The sequence below is a fragment of the Anopheles coustani genome, unplaced genomic scaffold, assembly GCF_943734705.1.
Source record: "Anopheles coustani unplaced genomic scaffold, idAnoCousDA_361_x.2 scaffold_36_ctg1, whole genome shotgun sequence".
Lineage (NCBI taxonomy): Eukaryota > Metazoa > Arthropoda > Insecta > Diptera > Culicidae > Anopheles > Anopheles coustani.
In genome coordinates, this window is record NW_026525417.1 from 227,757 (window position 1) to 249,776 (window position 22,020).

Genomic DNA, 22,020 nt, shown 5'->3' on the forward strand with positions numbered 1-22,020 from the left:
CACTATCCGGCGGAGTTTTTCGGGACACCTCTCTGGAGCAGTTCGTGGGCATCTCATCCGACGCATTACGACCTGATAGGCAGATCCCCACGGGTTTACATCGGCCTCTGCGCATAGTTCTTCGAAGCATTGTTGTCTGGTCGCCTCGATTGCTATCGCTAGCTCCTTCTTTGCTGTCCGGTATTCCACCAACCTGGGGTCCATCCGATCGAGAGTTCCAGCTCTTTTTAGTACCCTGCGAGCTCTGTTGCAACGGTCCCTTTTGTTGTCTAGGTCCTCGTTCCACCAAAAAGCCTTCCTGGGACCCCTTGCCGTAGAGCGACGTGGCATGGTCGCGTCACAGGCATTAGATACCGCTCTGGTTAATTGCTCTGCCCGCAGGTCCTGGCCGTAGATGTCCTCCGCATGTAGTGCCTCTGCAAAGACTTCCTTTTCGAAGAAGGTGGTTTTCCATGCCCTAGCTGGCAGTAGTGAGCGTTCTCTTGTTAGGTGCTGCGGTCGTCGCTGTCCATTGTTGGGAATCATTCCCACTTCGAAGAACACTGGGAAGTGGTCACTCTGCATGTGGTCGTCTCCAACTTCCCATTTTGCCCCGCGCATCATGGATGGACTGCAAAAGGTTACATCGATTACCGACTCCCCTCCGTTCCTGCTGAAGGTGGGACTAGTTCCGACATTCAGCAACAGCATCCCCGCACTCTCCATTGCCTCTTCTAGCTTTTCTTCTCTTCTATTGGTTGCTCTGCTTCCCCAGCTGGTGGACCATGCGTTGAAGTCACCCGCAACTACTACCCTGCTGCGCCCGACGACCAACGCCTCAACGTGAGCAATCAAGGCCTCATAATCCTCCGGAGAAAAACTGGGTGGTGCGTAGCAACTCACGTAGAGAGTGCCGTTTATCACTGCTGCAGCGCATCCTTGGTGTTGTGTGGATATTACTTCTTGGACTGGGTATCTTCCCAGTACGAGGATTGCAGCTCTGTCACCCACATCAACCACCCAGTTGGCATTTTCGCGCGGGACTTTGTATGGATCCGACACTAATATAACCTCACAGTTTTTCTGCAGAGCCGTCTGATAAATTAGTTGCTGGGCGGCTTGGCAATGGTTGATATTAATCTGCAGGTGTTTCATACTCGTTTTTTGTTGAAACTGGAGCGCTTAGGGCATCGAACGTGGCCGGTAACATGATCCGATCCCGACTCGACCCCGCAATCCAAGCAGCGACGCTCGCTCGAGCACTGGGCTGCTTTGTGACCCTCGTTGCCACAGATCATGCAAAGACCCGATCGGTCCGGTCCTTCGCAGTGACGTTGGATGTGTCCACTGTGGAAGCATCTAAAGCACTTCTTGGACTCGGTGTCCTCTGCTATCGTGCAGGACGTCCATCCGATACGCAGCCTTTTCTCTAGTAAGGTGGTCGCCTCGGTTGCTGCCACCCGGATAAACGCCTTGCGAAGACCCCGGTGTACCGCTCCCAAACGAACCGCCGACGCGCTGATGTTGACGCGCTGTTGCTCTTCGAGTGCATCGCGGATCTCCTCACGCGTTGCCACCTCGTCTACGTTGCGGATTACGACCGTGACGGTTTGTCTAAGGGTGGTCACAGTCGCCTTTCCCTCAAGCGAAGCTTCCATTCTCTCCGCCAATACCGTGGAGTCCCTCGAGCTCTCCCTGGTCAGTTCCACTAGCATGTGCTCGCCCGTCCGCCGAACTCGCTTGCTGGCCTCTCCTACCTGTTTTAGCCTGGGGTCAGTGCGAAGGGCTGTTAGCACCTCCTTGTAGCTTCTTCCTTCGGCGATCTTGACCAGGATGGCATCTGGTCTAGCGTGAACGCGGGGAACCTTTATTTTCTCCCCTTTGTTTTTAGCACTTCCATTTTTTCGGTTTTCAACCAGCTGCCAGGCATGTTGGCCGCGCTTGGGGGCCGTCTGCTGCTCCGGATGCTGCTGCTGCTGGTCCGGATGCTGCTGCTGCTGCTCCGGTTGCTGCTGCTGCTGGTCCGGATGCTCCGGTTGCTGCTGCTGCTGGTCCGGATGCTGCTGCTGCTGCTGCTGCTGCTGCTGCTGCTGCTGCTGCTGACCTTGCCGCTCAGCCGTGCCTCTCTTATTACCTTTTCGAAGCTGTCTCTCCAGCTCCTGTCGTAGTCTGCGCTCTCGTTCAAGCTCGGAGGCCAGGTGCTCCAGCCTCTCGCTTAGCTTCGTCACTCTCTCAGTGAGAAGCACTATAGAAGGGTCTACGCTACTGGGGGCAGCGGAGAGCGTAGGCTTCGGCAACGGCACTGCCTCTGGGCCCCCCGGAGCCCCTTCGCCTGACGGCGTTGGTGGTGGTGTGGCCAAATCCCCGGCGTCCCTAGCACCTGCGTTGGGCAACGATCCCAAAACCATCGTTTTGTTGGTCGCTCGTGAGGAACGCGTTGGCAGGCGGCTGGGCGGGGGATTACCCTGTCGCTTTTCGGCCAAACGGGTCGAAGCTCGCATCTTCTGGTTCGTGGTACCAAGCTCACCCGCACCGACGCGCTCTGGCCCACGCTGCTACACAGGAGTCAAAAGCCGTTATTTCACCGTTACTTTACCGTTAGGTACCTCCGTATCTCGGCCTCCCATCGTCTCGTCCCAAATCTCTACTCTCTTGTCCCAATGCACTACTGTCACTTGCCGGTACACGTTGCTCTCGCTCTGCACCTTCTGTAGATCACTCCACCAGTGCTCACACTCACACGCACACACACACGCAAGTTCCCACTTGTTAGCTGCGGAGCATCCAAAAGCACGTCTGCTCTCGTCGACTGGCCGATCGCAACTCTTTGGCTTGCGCTTAGCTTATTACTTTTCTCCGCGATCTCTAACTTTACTGCTTCGGCCATAGTGTATTTACGTACTTTTGCCTTCCGAAACGACGTAAGTTCAACAATAAACCAGACATAAAACCACAATTCCCATTCAAGATAAAGCCATCAACAAAACCAAAAACAACAACCTTGATTTCTAAAAGCTTCGGAAAAACGATTTCACAAAACGAATACGTAAGTTCATTGTTCCTAAGAACTACATCCACCGATTTCAGTTGATATCTGAAGTGCCTGTATAAGGTTAGAGTGCTTTCTGTATCACACACCATCTGGATTGCCTGGAGGTTTGGAGCGATGGTACAGAAATCAATCGCAGTCAATAGCGTTGTGCTATTAAACCTTATTTCCCGTACAGAAAGTTGTTTTAACTCCGCCAACTGTCTAAAACCGTTTGTACGCACTTCCATATCTTCAAGCTGGTTCAATGAAAGAGCCTTCAAAGTTGGAACCTCCAGTCGGATGCGCTTGATTAGCGACACTTCATTGTTCCACTCTAAATCTAAGCTCACTAAAAATCTTTCGAAACGCTGTAAAATGGTAACGAATTTCTCGCAAGTGCCTCTATTGCTGGCACTGAACCGAATATGGCGATACCGTCTTTGACTTCTTCTGAGTACGTTTAATGAGCCACGTTTTACATAATCGTTCGCTACATAAAAGCGCACGCGATCTAGTCCGCGTCCAGAAAATACCAACTGCGACCACTGAAAGCACATCAAGCTGGCAGTTTTTAACTCAGACACGGTCAAGTAGTCGAAAATGATTCCAAGAATCTACAAAACAAAAAAAAGTATTTAAAACAACGAACTGTGTTATTAGCATAAAATAAACTCACTTCATCTGGTAAATCGCAAATTTCTATTGTTTGCTTAGTAGAATTATCCATTGTGCAGAATGAAATATTGTTCAACGCATCAAAACCGCTACACAAGAATTACTAGATGTTTTCTCCTTTCAATCTTTCGTAAGTATCTCTTTTGACTAAAAACCCAGTCTACTGCGAACAAAACTATGTCAGTTTGTTCGATCCAAAGAAAGTACTATGGTATGTTGATTCGCAACTGTGGTATGCATGATCTAGTCGTAATGATTCTTCTTGGTGTAACGACCTTGTTGGTCATGCATGCCCCGTTAAGGGCTTACGAGACTTTTTTTGACCCTACTAGGTAAAACGGCCCGGTTACGCGGCCCAGTTACAGGACCCAGGTATAGGACCCGGTTACAGTGCCCGTTTACAGGACCCGATTACTGGGCCCGTTTACAGGTCCCGGATACAGGGCCCGTTGATAGGTCCCAGTTGCAGGGCCCGTTTACAGGGCCAGGTTACAGTGCCCGTTTACAGGGCCCGGTAATGTTATGATTGAGAAAATTCTATGAGCGAAAGAAAAACATTATTCATTTTTATTTTTTAGCCGTATTAAAAATTAATTTGTCTTTTATGTCAAAAATGAAGTTGGGTAAAAACAAAGTATGATGTCCCCCCCCTCTCACGAGAGCGGCGCTGAGTGACTTCGAGCAGAATTCGAGCTGGAAGCGAGCGACATTATTAAATAGCCGCATTGTATGCAAAGCTGTGTCTTTGATGAATCGGTTATTGCTAAATTAGCCGCGCATTCACTTGCGCACGCCACTAGATGGCAGTGACAAGGATTTTCAAATTGACCGTGTTGGTAATGACGTATTCTAACCTAGCTTGGCTAATATATTTTATTTGTTTTAAGTTGGGTAAATGTGGTATAAGTTTAAGTAAAATAAATTTTGATGTTCTTTTTTTAACTCTCAGTCCTTTCCATAAATGCCTTAGAATGGTTACATGCGTATATTATTAATGTGCAAATTAATAATGGATTGGTCGTATTCATTATACGATCAATCCATGAATGTTTCAATTTTCGTCTTAAATTATTGACGAGATTGTATCCATATATGTTTTTGTATTATTTATGTTACTCAAAGCCAACATGAATATATTTAAATTCTTTTTATTATACAACGAAACTCATTACCCAAACTCAAAAGTATTTATAATCTGATTTACAAGGATTTGTTGGTATAGCTACTATCAGCTTAGCATTTCCTTTCAGTCAGCATATATGAATCTGACTACGAAAATTTCACATAGTTTAATATATTAACCGCCATGTATAGGACGACTAACAGTTTACTGACAGTAAATATTCCGTTCAAGTCGAACCATTCCCTGGTAATACTTGAACGAAAAATTAAATTTATGTCATTTCAAAATGTCGCAATAAAACTTAATGTCATTTAAGATTTAAAATATTTTACGTTGATATTATACTGATCACATTATTTTCAATAAGTTAGTTATGGCTTAGGTCTTGACTGATGTGAATACTTTTAGAAACTGGTAAACAAGAAGCTTCCATACAATATGCATTTAAAAGAATATTATATTCATTTTTTTTAAGCAAACACGTTGTTGATGGTAAAGTTAAAACCGGCTTTATTATCGGTATTCTACTATAAGAATTAGTTTGTTGAACAGTCTCGTTCTATAAAGGATTCAAATGTCTGCCTAAATTGTACTATGGCTGGCTGGCACAAAACGGCTCAAAACGGCACCACTTACGCGTCGAGACTCTGCGCGAAAACAAAACGACGAGGCTAGTCATGTTTTCCCTATTTTCAAAGTGTTGTTTTCCTATTGTACGGGACAGCGTCGAGAAAACTGACAGTTCCCGACGGAATAATCATGCTGATGCCAACTATCTGGAAAATGTTTGCACTTGGAGGCTCAAAATCTGCATATCGTGAACTTTGTGAAACTTGTGCAGGACCAATGTATTAAATCGAAAAAAAAACAAAAACGTAAAAATGTTTCGATTGTCATCCCAGTTATTGTTCAGGTTTCTTGTACATGAACTATTTGCAGATATGAAGTTCATTAGCCATTTTACACAAATAAAATATTTTGTTTCGTCAAATGTTTTCGGCAATGGTATCTGTTGGTTGTGATATTTGAAATATGTTTTGTCGGAGCTTTCTGGAGAAAGAACCACAAAATTAGTGCTTTTATTCCGACCTAATTATCACGCCAACTTATCGCGAAGAGCCCTTATGATGGCTTGCGCAGCCCTTTTATCCCCTTCGTGGTCTAAGCCCCATCGCTGCTGCATGAGTCGCGGCTACTGTCACATTGACTGCTGGTGCAGCTGACAGCGACGGTGTTGTGATAAATCTTATCGCAACAGTATCAATAATTCATTTACGTCTATCTCAAAGTATTCAGTTGGATCATTCCAAACGTTTTGATGAACATAGATCAGAAAAGTGTGGCATGGTGTTTGCATAACTCCTAATTTACACCTAAGATTCATTGAATATCAATATGTAGATTTATCAATATGTAGATCTCACAAATTCTTGCCATGACTGATCAGCAGGTCAAATACAGTTGAACTTGAATAATTGTTACCCGTGAAAAGCCATCATCTATTTTGGCATGGCTTCACACAGCTTTTCACTATTTGTTTGATGATGTTTTATCTTCACCAATTTACTGTTGGGATCATAATATTATACCATTCCAAGAATAGAAGAACACGGAACTGATGTAACGTATGCATTAAAAAAAATAGACATATTTTCATTGTCGATAAGAAAAAAGTTAACCAAGCTAATTAAATGAAGTAAACTTTGTTGTAAAGTTTGATCTTTTAGCTACTTTCAAAAAATATTTTGACGCCCACTAAGCCAGCCTTACGGTCCTTGGCTGAAACTTTAGCCATAGCCAACAAAATCATTCATGTAGAAGTTTTTTCAGCTGTTGTGTGGCATTCACGATCAAATGCTACTCCGTTTGGACTTCAGAATGTTGGAATAGGTCCCACATTTGAATGCTGTACATGTTTTTTCGATTGGTTGTAGTTGAGAGGCATGCGGAGGGTTAGCAGTGTTGGGTATTTCGATTATTTTTGACCCGTTTAATACTTCCGATGCTCTTTGCGCAGGTTTACTGTGGCCAGGTATGTCCAAACCACTGAATCATACTCTTTATTTCTGATAAAGTTGCTTAATTCCGGAAGGAACTACACACTATACACTTCTCCAAACGCTGCAAGTCTTGCCAGGAAAAACAACGACTTTGTGCATAGTCTTCTCGCTGGTATTCAGCCACGATATAGCGTTCTATGGGACTTAAGTGACCCCAAAACATTTAAAATATACTGTAACAAGCTTCAAAAGGAACATAAAGTACCAGGGATTTTTCCCACTTGTCGTCGTCTGGCTTTAAATAATATTTGGTCACGTGGCCCACGATAAAGCTGGATGTTTTAACATATAATCAAATGTAGTTGGTTTACTGTTTTGTCCACGACGGATTCAATTTAAATGACACATGTTGTCATACTTGTACTGAATTTAAAAGAAATGCTACGCTTTATTTTTGTTTAGTTTTATTGTACGCCCTCACCTTTTTTCTGCACTTTATTTTGCTTTCAACAGAAAGTTGCTAGCGTATTCCGGTTTTACATGAATAGTCGTTGAAATTTGTCTATTTTGGTCAATGCAAACTTTATTCCTCGGATCTACCGAGTATTGAATGCAAACGTCATAAGAAAATTTTAAGCTGTGATCCAATGAAAATATGAAAATGGAATGCTAAATGAAGTTATAAAAAATATGTTTACCGCATGATGAAACCGTGTCATACGTACAAAATTAAGAAACGTGTTTTTGAAACATAGAATGACATATGCTTCAATAGGAAGCAAGGTTTGAAATGAGTTGAATCGTATTATATTGGTGTGTCTTCAGCATAATATCATTTTGTTTTTAAAATAAAAATTTAATATAACATCTAGAAATCTCATGATGGAATGCAATTCTAAAATCAAAAGAAAATGTTTCAAATGCTTACTTTATGCGTTGATCATAAAACATGATCCCTGTCGGTGGTAGCAAATCGTAAACATATGGCATGTGTGACGTCATTTTGCAGCCGCCGTAGCAAAACGCAGCCGCTGCTCGAGAAAGGTAAGCGGCCAAGTTAACACCGCGATGTATGCAACAGTTCTAAGTTAACTCCGCAAAGTATGCAACCAGACGAACCTTCCGCACTAGCCCGTACGCTAGAGCAGGACAGAAAATTGTGTACAACACAAGCAGCTTTTATGAAAGTTAAACCAAGGCGGCCAGTTTTCACATTCCGCAAGAAAACTGCTTCAACCGGTCAGATCGGTTCAGTTTAAAAAAACTCATTGGTTTGAACATAACGGTCATACTAAACCATGCGCCTCCTACTTTGTGTTGATAAAACGTTGATGATGTTTTGAATGGGAAACTAATGAAAAACATAATGTAAAAGAACAAAAGAAGAATAGATTAAATAAGAAAATAATTACGTAAAAGTCTTTGTAAATAATAGTTCGGCATGCAAAAGTGCCGGACGTTTTACGAATTTTCTGCTAGCAAGGGCGTTCTTACTGCTATGTCAAATAAGGTTCGTAAATGTGTCCATCATTCTTATTGCTGCATATATGAGCTATTGTTTCAGGAATATTTTAGTCATGTTAGAAACACTTTTCGTTTCTAACACCTCCTTCCTCAATTTGGCTCAGAAAATACCGATCGGCATGGCCGATAACGCAAACACCAAAAACTGGATCTTTAGTGATCACCTGGCTGCTTACTGGGATCGTAAAGATTAATTATTTGTGAGGTCGTCCATCGACACCGAACTGAATTTGTAAATGGTCGTGAAGTTTGGAAAAAAACAAATAAAAGAACTAGAATTTTTGTTCGCTCTAGCTATCGTTCCTAACTATTTTCTGTTGATTACATTTTTTCACGCTCGTTACGGCGAGTCGTAGAAATGGTAATGATCAATTCGTCGACCGAACACAAAAATCGAGTAAACTACTTTAGCAATGTTTTTATCAAAACGAAGAAGAATTCAATTTTTAGTGTGCATGCATTAAATTAGTTTCCTCTCCTTGATTCGTTTATATTCCGTTATTCATATATGGATGCAGGGCTTCTCTCGTTGCTAACCTGGCGCATCTCTTATCGCGCAGTCTTGAATATGTTGAAATCGGCCAGGGTTGTATAATTGAAACGAAGGAATGCCTTTCATCATTCGTTGATTATTGAGGCAGCTTACTCCTTTGTGCCACCTCCAAATCAATTCTCCACTCCTCCATCTTCCAGTACATTCGCTCGTACATTTCTCCGACCCAACATGGTTTTATGATTCAACCAACGGCGGATCATCGGGTACGCAAACTAAGCAGCTGTTTCCGAATGTGTTTGTGAATTTACTTTTGGATAAAATAAAATGAAAAATATGAAAATGCGTGAATGATTCAAATTATCTTAATTATGCTTTGATGCATAAAAGTGGTTTCTGGATGAAAATATATGATTGGCGCCTTAACGTAAATTAAGTGATCATTGTAAAGATATGTTTGTTTGTTGTTTGTTAAACAAGAGGAAAATTCTCAAAACAGTTTGAGGATGTTGGAAATGAATTAACAAAAGAAATGTCCAGCACATTTAAAAAAATAATAACTTTTCTTAGCATATTTTTGTACCCTTCGTTCAAGTAACATTTTTTGGTGTGCCATACTGTGGTACCACACACAGTTTATTGTGCTGTGCATTCGTGGTAGCACAGTAAAGTATCATACAACATCTTTATTTATTCAGCAACACCTTTTCAATTAAATAGTGTGTGCAATGTGTTTGATTCAACAAGCACACCCTTGTTTTTGACCCACCCCACATTTTCATCACATTATCACATCCATGTAACTCTGCGCGCAAAAAAAAATGTACGCGCATCACAAAAGTGTGTAAAAGTATCCAAGAATTGAACTGCAGAAACTTACCATGATAAGAATGTACAATTTGGGTTACCAGAAGAAACAAAAGAATAACACAGTGTTAACACAGTTTTAGTTTGAATTACGTTTGTGACTTTTCTTCTTGGATTTGAACCGTTCCTTTCGAACTTCAATCAGTGCCTTTTATTCCATGCTTTTCGTATGGTGCCAGTTTTTTTTATACTAATGATAATGACAAAATTATCGTTTTGAAGTTAGACATTCATTGGAAAAGGTGACGCCTCATTGGTCTTTTAATATGGGCAAAGAAATCAAATATCTATTTCTTTTTTCAATTGTTAGATCAAATAATTTAATCACCAGTTTTAGATCAAGTATGAACAAAGACAGTTAGCTCTAAAACGAGATTAAAATAGAGATACATGTAGCAACATCAAAGAATGTTAATCATAAATGTATACCTAGTAAACGGTAGCTAGTGGGCAAGGTTGGGCGAGGCAGCATATCCGATCACCAGACATGACGGTACTTATATCTACCGTTGCTATCGTAAGGAGACCAAGAGATGATTGATCGGTAGATTTTCGGTCGGCATAGGTTGACCCGACTGACTTTATTACTACTTTAAAATATATAGAAAGAGAAAATGATACAAGTGAATTCTTCCTCGATTCTGCGCGGAGAAAGTCTTTCAGCCTCAGCATGGACTTCAATCGAATTAATCCGAGCTATCAATTTTAATTCATCTAACGTCAATGGAAACGAATTGTAACAAGTGATTCGTTGAAACGCCGGCCTACTAAACCGGCTCTGTCGGTCCGAGCGAACCGGCACCGACATGCGGGAAAGAACGCTGTCGGTCCCACGGGATTTTACCTCATGCATTTTTTTCCAATATATGCATTAAAAGACATATTGCAGTAGAATAGCGACAAGCTTGGGTAGTGGAGTGAAATGAAAACTAAATTATTGACGAATTGAAACTCATACTGCCTGCTTATTCAAACCAGCTTAACATAGCAAATGAAAACATTTATTTCAATGTCGATTGTACTTGTATCTACTTTATTATCTCCGGTTATTTGGAGTAAAAAACAAAATTTCTCTTCATTGGCAATCAATCATAATTGGTCGTGGGAACAAAATGGCAGTGGTACCAAGCGATAAGCCAATTACAGCGCTAGAAACATAACAAAAAGGAAGTGCGATAAGCTTAATTTTAAAAATAAACTTTCAACGTTAAAAGTTCAACCGGTTGGTATTAGCGCCATCTATAGGTAGCCTTTTGTGTATCGGCTAGATGATAAGTTGGCCGCTTGATGTGTCGAAGCGCTCACGCACGCGCCCCTTTTTCCACGGGTGTGAGGGAGAAATGAAGAGCATCTCCGTTTATATAGCCGCCGCACTGGAGGCTAAAAATCATTGTTTACTTTTGTACGGCGGCTAGATGCGCTACATGTTTATGCACAAATTCCATTTCTTTTTTAATTATTTACGCATTAGTTGTTTTTATGCCGAATAAAGGTAACTAAAATATATCAACGTTTAGTGTACGACAGGCAGGTCAGCATTTGTTACCTCCTTTCTTTTAAAAATCGGGAGTTCTGAGCAAAAATGTTCTAATGTTCTGCTAAAGAAAACCAGAAGCTGCACCGAAAAATGAAATGAAATATAGAAGATTGTACGGTTGCGAATCATCAATCTCGATCCGATGTCGTCGCTATACACTGAATTTACGTGTGGTAAAAAATATGCTGCTTTGGTATTTGTATCAACAACTGTTGTGGGAAATCGTTCCTTTATGAATGAAAATTGTAAATTTTGCATTCAGCACTGCTTTCATGTATTGTGACAAATTAAGATCATATAAAAAAACATGTTTTATGTGTGCTCTGGATCTTAAGTGCTTCAATATGGGGTTGGAACAGGATTTGTTGGACAAAACTCTTTATGTTTAAACTGTTCATTTTGCATTTTTTTTTGTCTCAGTATTACTATTTAGATTGAAGCAAACTTAACCGCAATCTATGATCCTTGCAAGTAAGAGGGTGAAAAGAATCCAATGGGCAGTACTCATCCAAACACAGTATGGCACGGCATAAATGTTGTTTCAAGTTTGGATCACCTACATTTGAAACCCAACTGGAATAGCCTATTATAATTTTGAAGTATTCAAACATTCTGCTTTTAATCGTATTCTTCTAAGCTACCGACAATGTAGATACATAAACATAAATGTATATTATTTATGTTCGATTTTTAAACAAAATAAGTTTACTTGCAAAAGATCTTCACACTGTTTAACAGCATTAAAAACTACTTCCTGTACGAACTTATAAGCAAACCTAAACTAAGCAGATTTAGTCTGCTTGAATGTTTTATGATTGATCCAAATCAAATCAGAATTGAAACACTACATCAATCGATGTTTGTCGAATAAATGTCACAACAAGTCTGCACATCTTTTAATATTCAATTCGTATTCGTTAATACATTCACTTATTGTTGGAAAAGCGATTGGAAACGCTCAGTATGGAAATATGTTTGCTCAGCTATCGACAATTTTTATTAGGTCTAACCAAATCTCGAGTCTGGCACCCTCCGGTATTACGAACGGATGACCAGCAATCTGTAATATACCTTCTTTCGATCACAGTAACTCTCTTCACCCCCACTAAAGTAGGAGTCTGCATAGTACGGTCAAATCCGGACAACCAACTGATCTGGCAAGTAAGAAAATTTTCGGAGAAAAATTCGAAAAGAACATGTAAAAGAACAATTCGATCGAGTTGGCGTTGAAACTATTGTATGAGGTGTTCAATACCAGGCGACATATTCATAGATTATTATTAGACTTTCTCGATCACATTTTACTCTTGATCGTTTTAAAAATTCCCAGCTGCGTGAAACTCGTAAACAATCCGGCGGCAAAAGAATATGTTTACTTTGAATCCACAATAAGTACCTTCAAATTATACAATTCATATTTTCCTAAGATCCGTTTTTTGTACGACTTTGTGTTTACTCGGTTGTCATTATTTGTAGCTGATGATTATTGTATATGATAGTTTACTTTTAAGGATATCAGTCAGCTTAACAATACGGCAACGTCCGTAATATCATGATAAATATAAAATAAATCAGTCAGCCTCAAGTGCCGGTGAAAAGATTAGAAAGGTGTAAGTGTCGGATCAGTTAGAAACACAATTCGGAAGTATAGGTTTATCGTTGAATTTGAACGTAGACCAGACTCTGTGAACCATAGACGTGACTAAAACATTGTGATAGTTATCGTACGTAAAAAAGAGGTTAAAGTACAAACCGTGGACAGGTGGACAGGTGACAAAAAGGGTGTTTCCGTACCATATGGAACAACAAAGCTGGTAACCTCCAGGAGTACAATCGATCACGCAAAAGCATAATGGCACAACATAGTCAAATTTGATCATAGGACCCTTCAGGGTGATCTGAACTACACGATTTGTACTTGACAAATTGTTTAAGTTACCAATAAATATTTTTGTTTTTGGTTCTGAGTCAAATTAAAACAGATTTACTGACTGCTGGCTGATGATGATGATCAAATAAATCCGGTAAATTGTTCGGGTCTCCAAAACCCTTAATACGTAGGTTGCCTTTTAAGTTTCGGGATTTGAAAAAACTGGTGATGCAATGAACCAACTAACAATTTTAACTTAAAGTTTGACGTTTTAGAGGTTATACGTTCTCAGAACGTTTGGACATACAAGCGCTATTTGTGTTGTTAAAAAAATGTTGAAAGTTTCATCTCTATCAAATTATGAAATTGGATCGCGATCATTTTCGTGCGATTATTTTTTACAACTTTCGACGTGGATTGACTCGGCAATAGTGCATGAATGAACTTAATTCAACTTTTGGCGATGAAGCTGCATCAATAATCAGTATTTATCGATGGTTTGAAGAATTAAATCGTGTTCGGAGTTCACTCCAAGGTGAATTTCGTGAAGGCCGTCCAAAATCAGTTGATGTTCCGAAAAACATTGATGCTGTGCGTGAACGGATATAGCAAGATTGTCATGTGACTTATCGTGAGATAGAGACAACCTTAGGTATTACTGGGACCAGCATATACTTAATATTGCGTGAACATTTGACTGTCAAAAAAAATTTGTCCGCGTTGGATCCCACACAATTGGCCAATCTCTCAAAAAAGACTCGTGTTGATTGAAACTTTAAACATTTTGTTGACAACACAAATAGCGTTCGTATGTCAAAACGTTCTGAGAACGTATAACCTTAAAAACGTCAAACTTTACGATAAAATTGTTAAATAACAGATTGCATCACCAGTTTTTCCAAATCCCGAAACTTAAAAGGCAACCCTCGTACATTACAGCTTGAAAAAGAGTTGAAACAAAATAACTAGCTTGAGACCCAAACATTCACATATTTTGATTGTGAAAAATATATCAGTAGAATAGTCAGCACATATTCATACAACTAAAAGTAAATATATATCAAGCAATCGTTTCGAATTTCATAAGCGAATTGTAGGATTTATCAGTGTCACTTAATATACTGTACATCAATAATCATGTAATCCCAAACAATTATGACACACAATTATGACTCTAAATTTCTTGCGCGTGTATCCATCAGAGATTTGGAATTAATTATGCTTTATTTAAACAGTAACAAAAGAAAATGAAAGTAAAAAAGTAGCTACAAATAATAAATAAACATTGCCTCGCCTAACGAATAAAGCTTTTCCGTAAGCTTCTTCGTCACGCGCATGCGCAAAGTGCCATCTGTTGGGTCAACCGATTGGTACTGGCGGCTTAAAATATATAACCGATTCGTGTGGCGCGCAATATGACGGCTATTTTAGACCCGAGAGCCTTTGCGTACAAGATCGAGCAGAATCGAGCAGAATTGATCAGTGCTCGACTTTCGTGAGAGGGGGGGGACATCATACTTTGTTTTTACCGAAAAAACTATTAAAACTGTATTAGATGGCATAATACCGTATCAAAATATGAATCTTTCAGAAAGTCAAATAAAAACTATAGTTGACAAAAAAGATAATGATCAATACCGCCAACACCTTCAGCGTACATTTAATTATATGCTCATCCTTCGGCCTGGTAGAAACATAATTGAGTGGTATGCGTTAATGAGCTGGCCTAGTGGGCGTGTCATAGTGATGCACGAAGGCTCAACCATACACTTCCCTATTGCGCCAGCAATCGGCGTGAAGGTTAGCCGTGCGCAGCAGCAGACTAGACGTCGGGTGTTTCCTACATTATGGCGAAGCTACACAAATATTCACTATATTGCACGCGTTCACTTCACCTCACTGAACTGGACCGCACCTGATCTTTCTAAAGAATCATCTTTCCCAGACCGATCACCGTTAGCGGCCTAATTTTGTATGCAAGGGAGATGTCGCGGAGACCGAGCATCTTTTGTGGCAACATTTTTTATGTAAGGGAAATGGCACGGAGAGTCATTTCTGTTAGTTAAGCTACAAAAAAACAAAAAGAGGAACAAATTCGCGCAGAAACGAGTACAGCTCGTAAAGCAAAGAAAGTCTCTGTAGCTCAGAGTTCGAAAGCTAAGTCCGCTGCAAAAAATGCTAAGTACACTATTTGATGGCGGTTGAAATGCGTTTCTATAATTTCAAGTTGATCATTGAATATTGTTGAATAAAGCAATTGAATTGAATGACCCTACCAGCCATAGCTTCGGGTGGAGATAGGGAATTCAATGGGCCAGAGCGAGATGGTGGTATTCTTGTCTCTTTTACACCAACGCAGAAATTCCCCCGTCCCGCCACTGCCAGAAATCTCTCCTTACCGCGCCCATCTGTTGCCACGGCAGCCGATCCGAACTGAAAAATCGAGGTTTGTGCATCAAAGTGCGCATGCGCAATGCAATACGGTACGAAGTTTAAATGCCCTGCGCGATCGGGTCTTCGAAGACCCAGCGCGAGCGATCGAAAACCCAGCGCGAGCAATCGTAGACCAGTCGAATACCCAGCGCGGTCGAATACGGACGTACGGGTACCCGCACGGGTATACCCAGCGCGGTCGAATACGTACGTACGGGTACCCGTACGAGTATACCCAGCGCGAGCGGTCATTCATGCATACGTACGCAGCGCAAGCGATCGCTAAATGAAGAGCAAAAACCGAAACGCGGTGGCCATATGAATTCGCTCCGCGAGAGGTTTAAATGGCTAGAGCGGGTTGAGCGCGAACGATGCATTCCCATACAGTCCATACAAACGACTACGCAGTAGATATATATTGGGCCTTTAGCACACCGTTCTCAACAAAGAGCGACGGTCTTGCGGTAGGTGCGCAGAGACCGGAGTGGAAACAACGCGGTTCAATTCCGCGTAACAGCTGGAGACATGAGAAAATGTAGAAGGAAGAGAATTCTTTTCGAAGAGAAAAAGAGCGAGGGCCCCGAAAGGGGCCACCATTTTTCGTTTTTGCCGCGGCAACTTCGGTTTTGCTTCGGAAATTTCCAACCAAATCTTTCTGAATATTCGTGTCCCGATTTGGCCACAATTTGGCTGGCTTCGTGCAGTGTTTCGGGGGTGAACTACATCCATTTTGTTTTAAGAGCGCTAAGCAAGGCACATAACAAAAACCAGGCGCCAAAATCGGAACATGATGTGCCACATAAAGAGTTTGTGGAACTTGAAGAAATATTAATCTTCGTGTTTCTCATTTATTTTAGTAATATTCTATGGAAGTTAGTTTAACTTTGTATACACAATTTCCTCAACAGCACCAAATATGGTCCATCAACGGTAGAAGATAATTAAATATGCTCCAGAAAGAGATTACGAAGAATACACATCAGTCAAGACAACGCAAGCGTATACATTGTGGACAACGCCATCGCATACATTGTGGACATCGCCAGAGCATACATTGTGAGTCAACATTCGATCATCGCGACGCGGCACCCGGACCACAACATTATGCTGAGTTGCAGCTTCCCATAGCAACGTGGACCACCCGCATTATGCTGAGATTGCAGATTCCCGCAGCGACGCGGACCACTTAGCATCAGAAGACCGTGAACCAACGATCCAGATCGCGAACCGATCATCAGTTGGTATCCAGCATCCGAAACCGATAGTTGGGTATTAACCCGCACATATGTTGTAGGAAATAAAGTTTAAGTTTTTTTAAAACTCAAACACCAGCAGCAGTGCGTTAACTGGCGCCCGAATAGGGACCGCGCTATGTGAAATTAAGTACAAGTGAAAGTGAAAGTAACCACGCTAGAGTGATAGTTACCACCGAATCCCAAACTTAAAAAGACTTTCCTGATCGCCGAGTGCAGCCGTGTAAAAAGGATCCCGAGTCACCTGTGCAGTTAGCAGCTCACACAGGACAAAAAGGAGCCATCCATTACACCGAGAAGGAAGTCATTCACAGCCGGTTTTCCAGAAACTAAACTACGCCCGCTAGAGGAGCAGTAAAACACAACGCCCGTCAGAGGAGCATCATAAATCATAAAACCATCGCCCGATACAGGATGCGTATGGTACTGTAAGTAACAAAAAAAAAACAGTAAGTAAAAATTGTGAAACAAAAATCAAAAGTGATTATAAAAACGTGATTAACAAATATTAAGTAAAATTACCTAGTGAAGTGAAAAACGTGTTAAAACAAAAAAATCCTGGAGGATCTTATAAATTCATTACAATCTTTTTCCTTCAAAATGTCGAGACCAGACCTTGACCAAATTATTCCGATCCACCGCTTTACTTTACAAAGCCAGATGGAACAAGTGTAAGTCCCGAAAGTTTTGAAAAAATCCCTGATTTGGTAAAGGATCTACCAAATTTTACTGGGGATCCCAGCGAACTGAATAGCTGGTTGAACGACGTAGACAGCTTGGTAAAACTGTACCAAACTAAAAGTACAGACACACTTGAACGCCAAAACAAATACCATATGATCTGCAAATTTATTCGCAGAAAAATCCGCGGTGAAGCGAACGATTCACTCGTTGCTTCAAACGTAGGCATTAATTGGAACCTGATCAAAAAAACATTGGTCACGTATTACGGTGAAAAGAGAGATTTGGAAACATTAGACTTCCAACTTATGAGCGTGCAGCAGAAGAACCACTCACTGGAAGTATACTACGATGAAGTAAATAGATTGCTCTCGCTTATAGCAAATCAAATAAACACTGACGAAAGATTCACACACCCCGAAGCCTCAAGAGCTCTAATCGAAATGTACAACAAAAAAGCAATCGATGCTTTCATGAGAGGACTGGATGGAGACGTTTATAAATTCATTAGAAATTATGAACCGACATCCCTTGCAGGTGCATACAGCTACTGCATTTCATTTCAAAATATTGAGTGTAGAAAAATGCTAACCAAACCAAGGCCATATATTCCACCAACGGCACCAAGGAATATGATTCCCTTACCGCCACCAACGCCCATAAGATATACAAATCCACCTCCGCCACCAAGGCCTTACCATCCCAAACCGTTCACGGGAAACAGAAATTTTAATAATTTCACCCAAAAGAACAACCAACACTACCAACAAAAACCATTTAACAATTTTCAACTTCAACCGCCACCAGAGCCTATGGAAGTTGACCATTCCATCAGAACACAACAAGTGAACTATGGAAACCGCCCTAACTCAAACAACGTTCGACCCCCAAAACGTCCCAGGGTCAATAATATCCAAACACAGCCAGGACACTCAAATACGATGAACCACATAACGGATGCCAATCCGCCACAACAATTCGAAAACGGTAACCCCGCGAACAACACAATAGATAACAACACATTACAATCGGTCGAGAGATACCTCCGAACCATTGAAAAACAAGAAGGATGCAACTTCAGTGACACTGTCGAAGTCGCAGAACTTAATTTTTCGACTAAACTCGGCGTTGCCTTACTTTCTTTTTTATGGTAACGCCTCGGAGCCATTAAAAATGCTCATTGATACCGGTTCTAATAAGAACTATATCCACCCGAAACATGCTAAAATTTCTCATAAAATTGATAAACCATTTTATGTATCTTCAGAAGCAGGAGATATAAAAATCGAAGCTTATTCACAAGCTCGACTATTCAAACCCTTTTCAGATAAAATGTTAAAATTTTATCATCTTGAAAACATGAAATCATTCGATGCCATAATAGGGCACGATTCACTGAAAGAAATCAAAGCAGTTATTGACACAGCCAATGATGAATTAATCATTGACGGCACAAATGTAATACCCCTACAACAATATGAACTACAGGAAGTAAATAAAATAAACATCCGCGATAGTCATCTCAACCAAAACGAAAAAATACAGCTACATACCCTATTACAGGAATATCAGGATCTTTTCCAACCACCTGATTCTAAATTACCTTTTACCTCACAAGTAAAAGCTACCATAAGGACAGAAAATGAATCCCCAATCTACAGTAAAACTTATCCTTATCCCCAAGCACTTAAAGGTGAAGTTAACAGGCAAATTGAAAAACTACTAAATGATGGAATTATCAGACCTTCAAAATCCCCATACAATGCACCAGTGTGGATTGATCCAAAAAAACTGGACGCTGCCAATGAAAAAAAATATAGACTTGTCATAGACTACAGAAAATTAAATACTCAAACAATAAGTGATAAATATCCTATTCCGGATCCATCTACTGTTTTAGCCAATTTAGGCTCAAATAAATTTTTCACTACCCTTGATCTAGCATCAGGATTTTATCAAATACCCATGTCGGAGAACGACATCGAAAAAACTGCATTTTCGATAAACAATGGAAAATATGGATTCGTACGCATGCCCTTTGGATTAAAAAATGCACCCTCCATATTCCAACGCGTCATGGACGACACATTAAGAGAACATATCGGAAAAATATGTCACGTTTACATCGATGACATTATCATGTTTAGCGAAACAGTTGAAGAACATCTGCAAAACTTGAAAATTGTGTTAGACACATTGCGAGCCGCAAATTTCAAAATACAGCCAGACAAATCCGAATTCTTAAAAACAGAAGTAGAATTCCTAGGATTCATTGTCTCAAGTGAAGGACTTAAACCAAACATAAAGAAAGTTGAAGCCATAAAAAAATTCCCAGAACCACAGAACCTCAAAGAACTGAGAAGATTCTTAGGACTGTCAGGTTATTACCGCAGGTTTATTAAAAACTATGCACACTTGGCAAAACCCATCACAAAACTCCTAAGAGGGGAGGATGGCCATCGCCAAATTTCAAAAAACGAATCAAAAAATGTTCCAATTAAATTTGATCAAAATGCAAAGAACGCATTCCAAACCTTGAAAGACATAATATCTTCTAATGATGTTTTAGTTTTTCCAGATTTCCAGAAGCCATTTGAACTGACAACAGATGCATCAGATAAAGCACTAGGAGCTGTGCTTTCACAAAAATGCCACGACGGAGATAGACCAATAACCTTCATTTCCCGAACTCTTTCCCAAACTGAGGAAAATTATGCAACAAACGAAAAGGAGATGCTTGCCATCGTGTGGGCACTACATACACTGAGAAATTTCATATACGGAGCGAAAATTAATATCCATACTGATCATCAACCATTAACATTTGCTTGATCACCGCAGAACAACAACGCAAAGCTGAAAAGATGGAAATCATTCATAGAGGAACATGATTACCAGTTATGCTACAAACCAGGAAGATCGAACGTCGTAGCCGACGCCCTTTCCAGAATACAAATTAACTCACTTACACCAACCCCGCACTCAGCTGATGAAGACGATAATTCATATATCCCTTCAACAGAAGCACCTATTAATGTATTCCGCAACCAACTAATATTTAAAATCGGAACTAATTCCTCTTCCGAACTAATAAGCCCTTTCCCGAAATTTAAAAGGCATATTTTTATTGAACCAAATTTTACTACTGATTATATGAAAGATAAATTCAAAAAAGTTATTAATCCAAACGTAATTAATGGAATTCATACAGATGAACAAACAATGGGAATTATCCAAGAAGTTTATAAAAATCTTTACAATCCAAAAACAGTTAAAGCTAGATTTTCTCAAATTCAAGTCGAAGATCTTTGCGACGTAGAAAAACAAATCGAAGAGATTAAAAATATCCATAATTTTGCACACAGAAACGCTAAGGAAAATTCATTGCAATTTATAAAAAAATTCTACTTCCCCGGAATGCGAAAAAGTATTCAAAATATTGTTAAAAATTGTGAGATATGCAAAACCGAAAAATACGATAGAAAACCACAAGTATTTATACCAGTAAAAACACCAATACCGACATATCCAGGAGAGATAATTCATATTGATATATTTGCATATAACGCAAACTTTTTATTTATCACGTCAATCGATAAATTTTCAAAGTACGTTAAAATACGACCGATAAAATCGAAATCAATTGCTGACATAAAGGAAGTATTACTACAACTTTTATATGACTGGGACTTGCCAGCCCAAATTGTTATAGACAACGAATGTACTTTTGTATCGAATGTAATCGAACAATCAATACTAAATCTTGGAGTCAAAATCTTCAAAACTCCAGTTAATCGTTCAGAAACGAATGGTCAAGTAGAGAGATGCCATTCGACTATCAGAGAAATAGCGAGATGTACGAAAAAACTCAATCCAGAAATGAGTATTATAACATTAGTGCAACAAGCCGTTTATAAATATAATCATAGCATTCACTCATTCATAAAGGACACACCAAGAAATGTGTACGTAGGAGAACGATCAGATGATCCACAAGAAAAAGCAAGAATAAGAGAAGCTACAAATGAAAGAATACTCGAAATATTCAAAACAAATGATGAAAAAATCAAAGATGAAAAATTTAAAGACTATGAAGAAAACGAATATGTATATGCAAGGAAGAAAACAAATAATAAACGCGAAAGTCGTTTCAATATAATAAAAGTTATGGAAAATCATCCAACGTATATAATCGATTCAAATAATCGAAAAATTCATAAAATGAATCTAAGGAAATAAGGAAAAAATATTAATACACTCTTTAAAATTCTTTTAACTATCGTTACAGAGTGATTACAACCCTGTTGATCAAGCTTATAGTAGCAGATATAAGCATATATGATCTAAGTAATAATCCCTTAGCTATAATACCAATAGGTAAAGCTAAAGTTCAAATCGGATATGTAAGGACGATACATCCAATCGATTTAGCAAACATAGAAGAAGCAGTAGAAAAAACGTTAGAAGAAATTCTAAATGGAATCTATGTAAAGAGAGAGCGGAGAGCGGTGCCGCTGTGCGAAGGTGGGTGCCGCTGGGTTATGAGAATTAAGA

General features: G+C 40.0%; 1 protein-coding gene across 1 annotated transcript; it reads right to left on the reverse strand.

The window, feature by feature from the left end:
* Nucleotides 1–1,130: 1,130 nt before the first annotated feature.
* LOC131271279 (uncharacterized) lies at nucleotides 1,131–1,637 on the reverse strand. The gene has a single exon (XM_058272688.1). It carries the CDS (start codon nucleotides 1,635–1,637, stop codon nucleotides 1,131–1,133), a length of 507 nt encoding a protein of 168 aa, XP_058128671.1.
* Between the last annotated feature and the right edge of the window lie 20,383 nt (nucleotides 1,638–22,020).

Bases quoted from the DNA above. Each gene is read 5' to 3' on its own strand.
- LOC131271279 (XM_058272688.1), bottom strand. From the start codon at position 1,637: ATGGAAGCTTCGCTTGAGGGAAAGGCGACTGTGACCACCCTTAGACAA.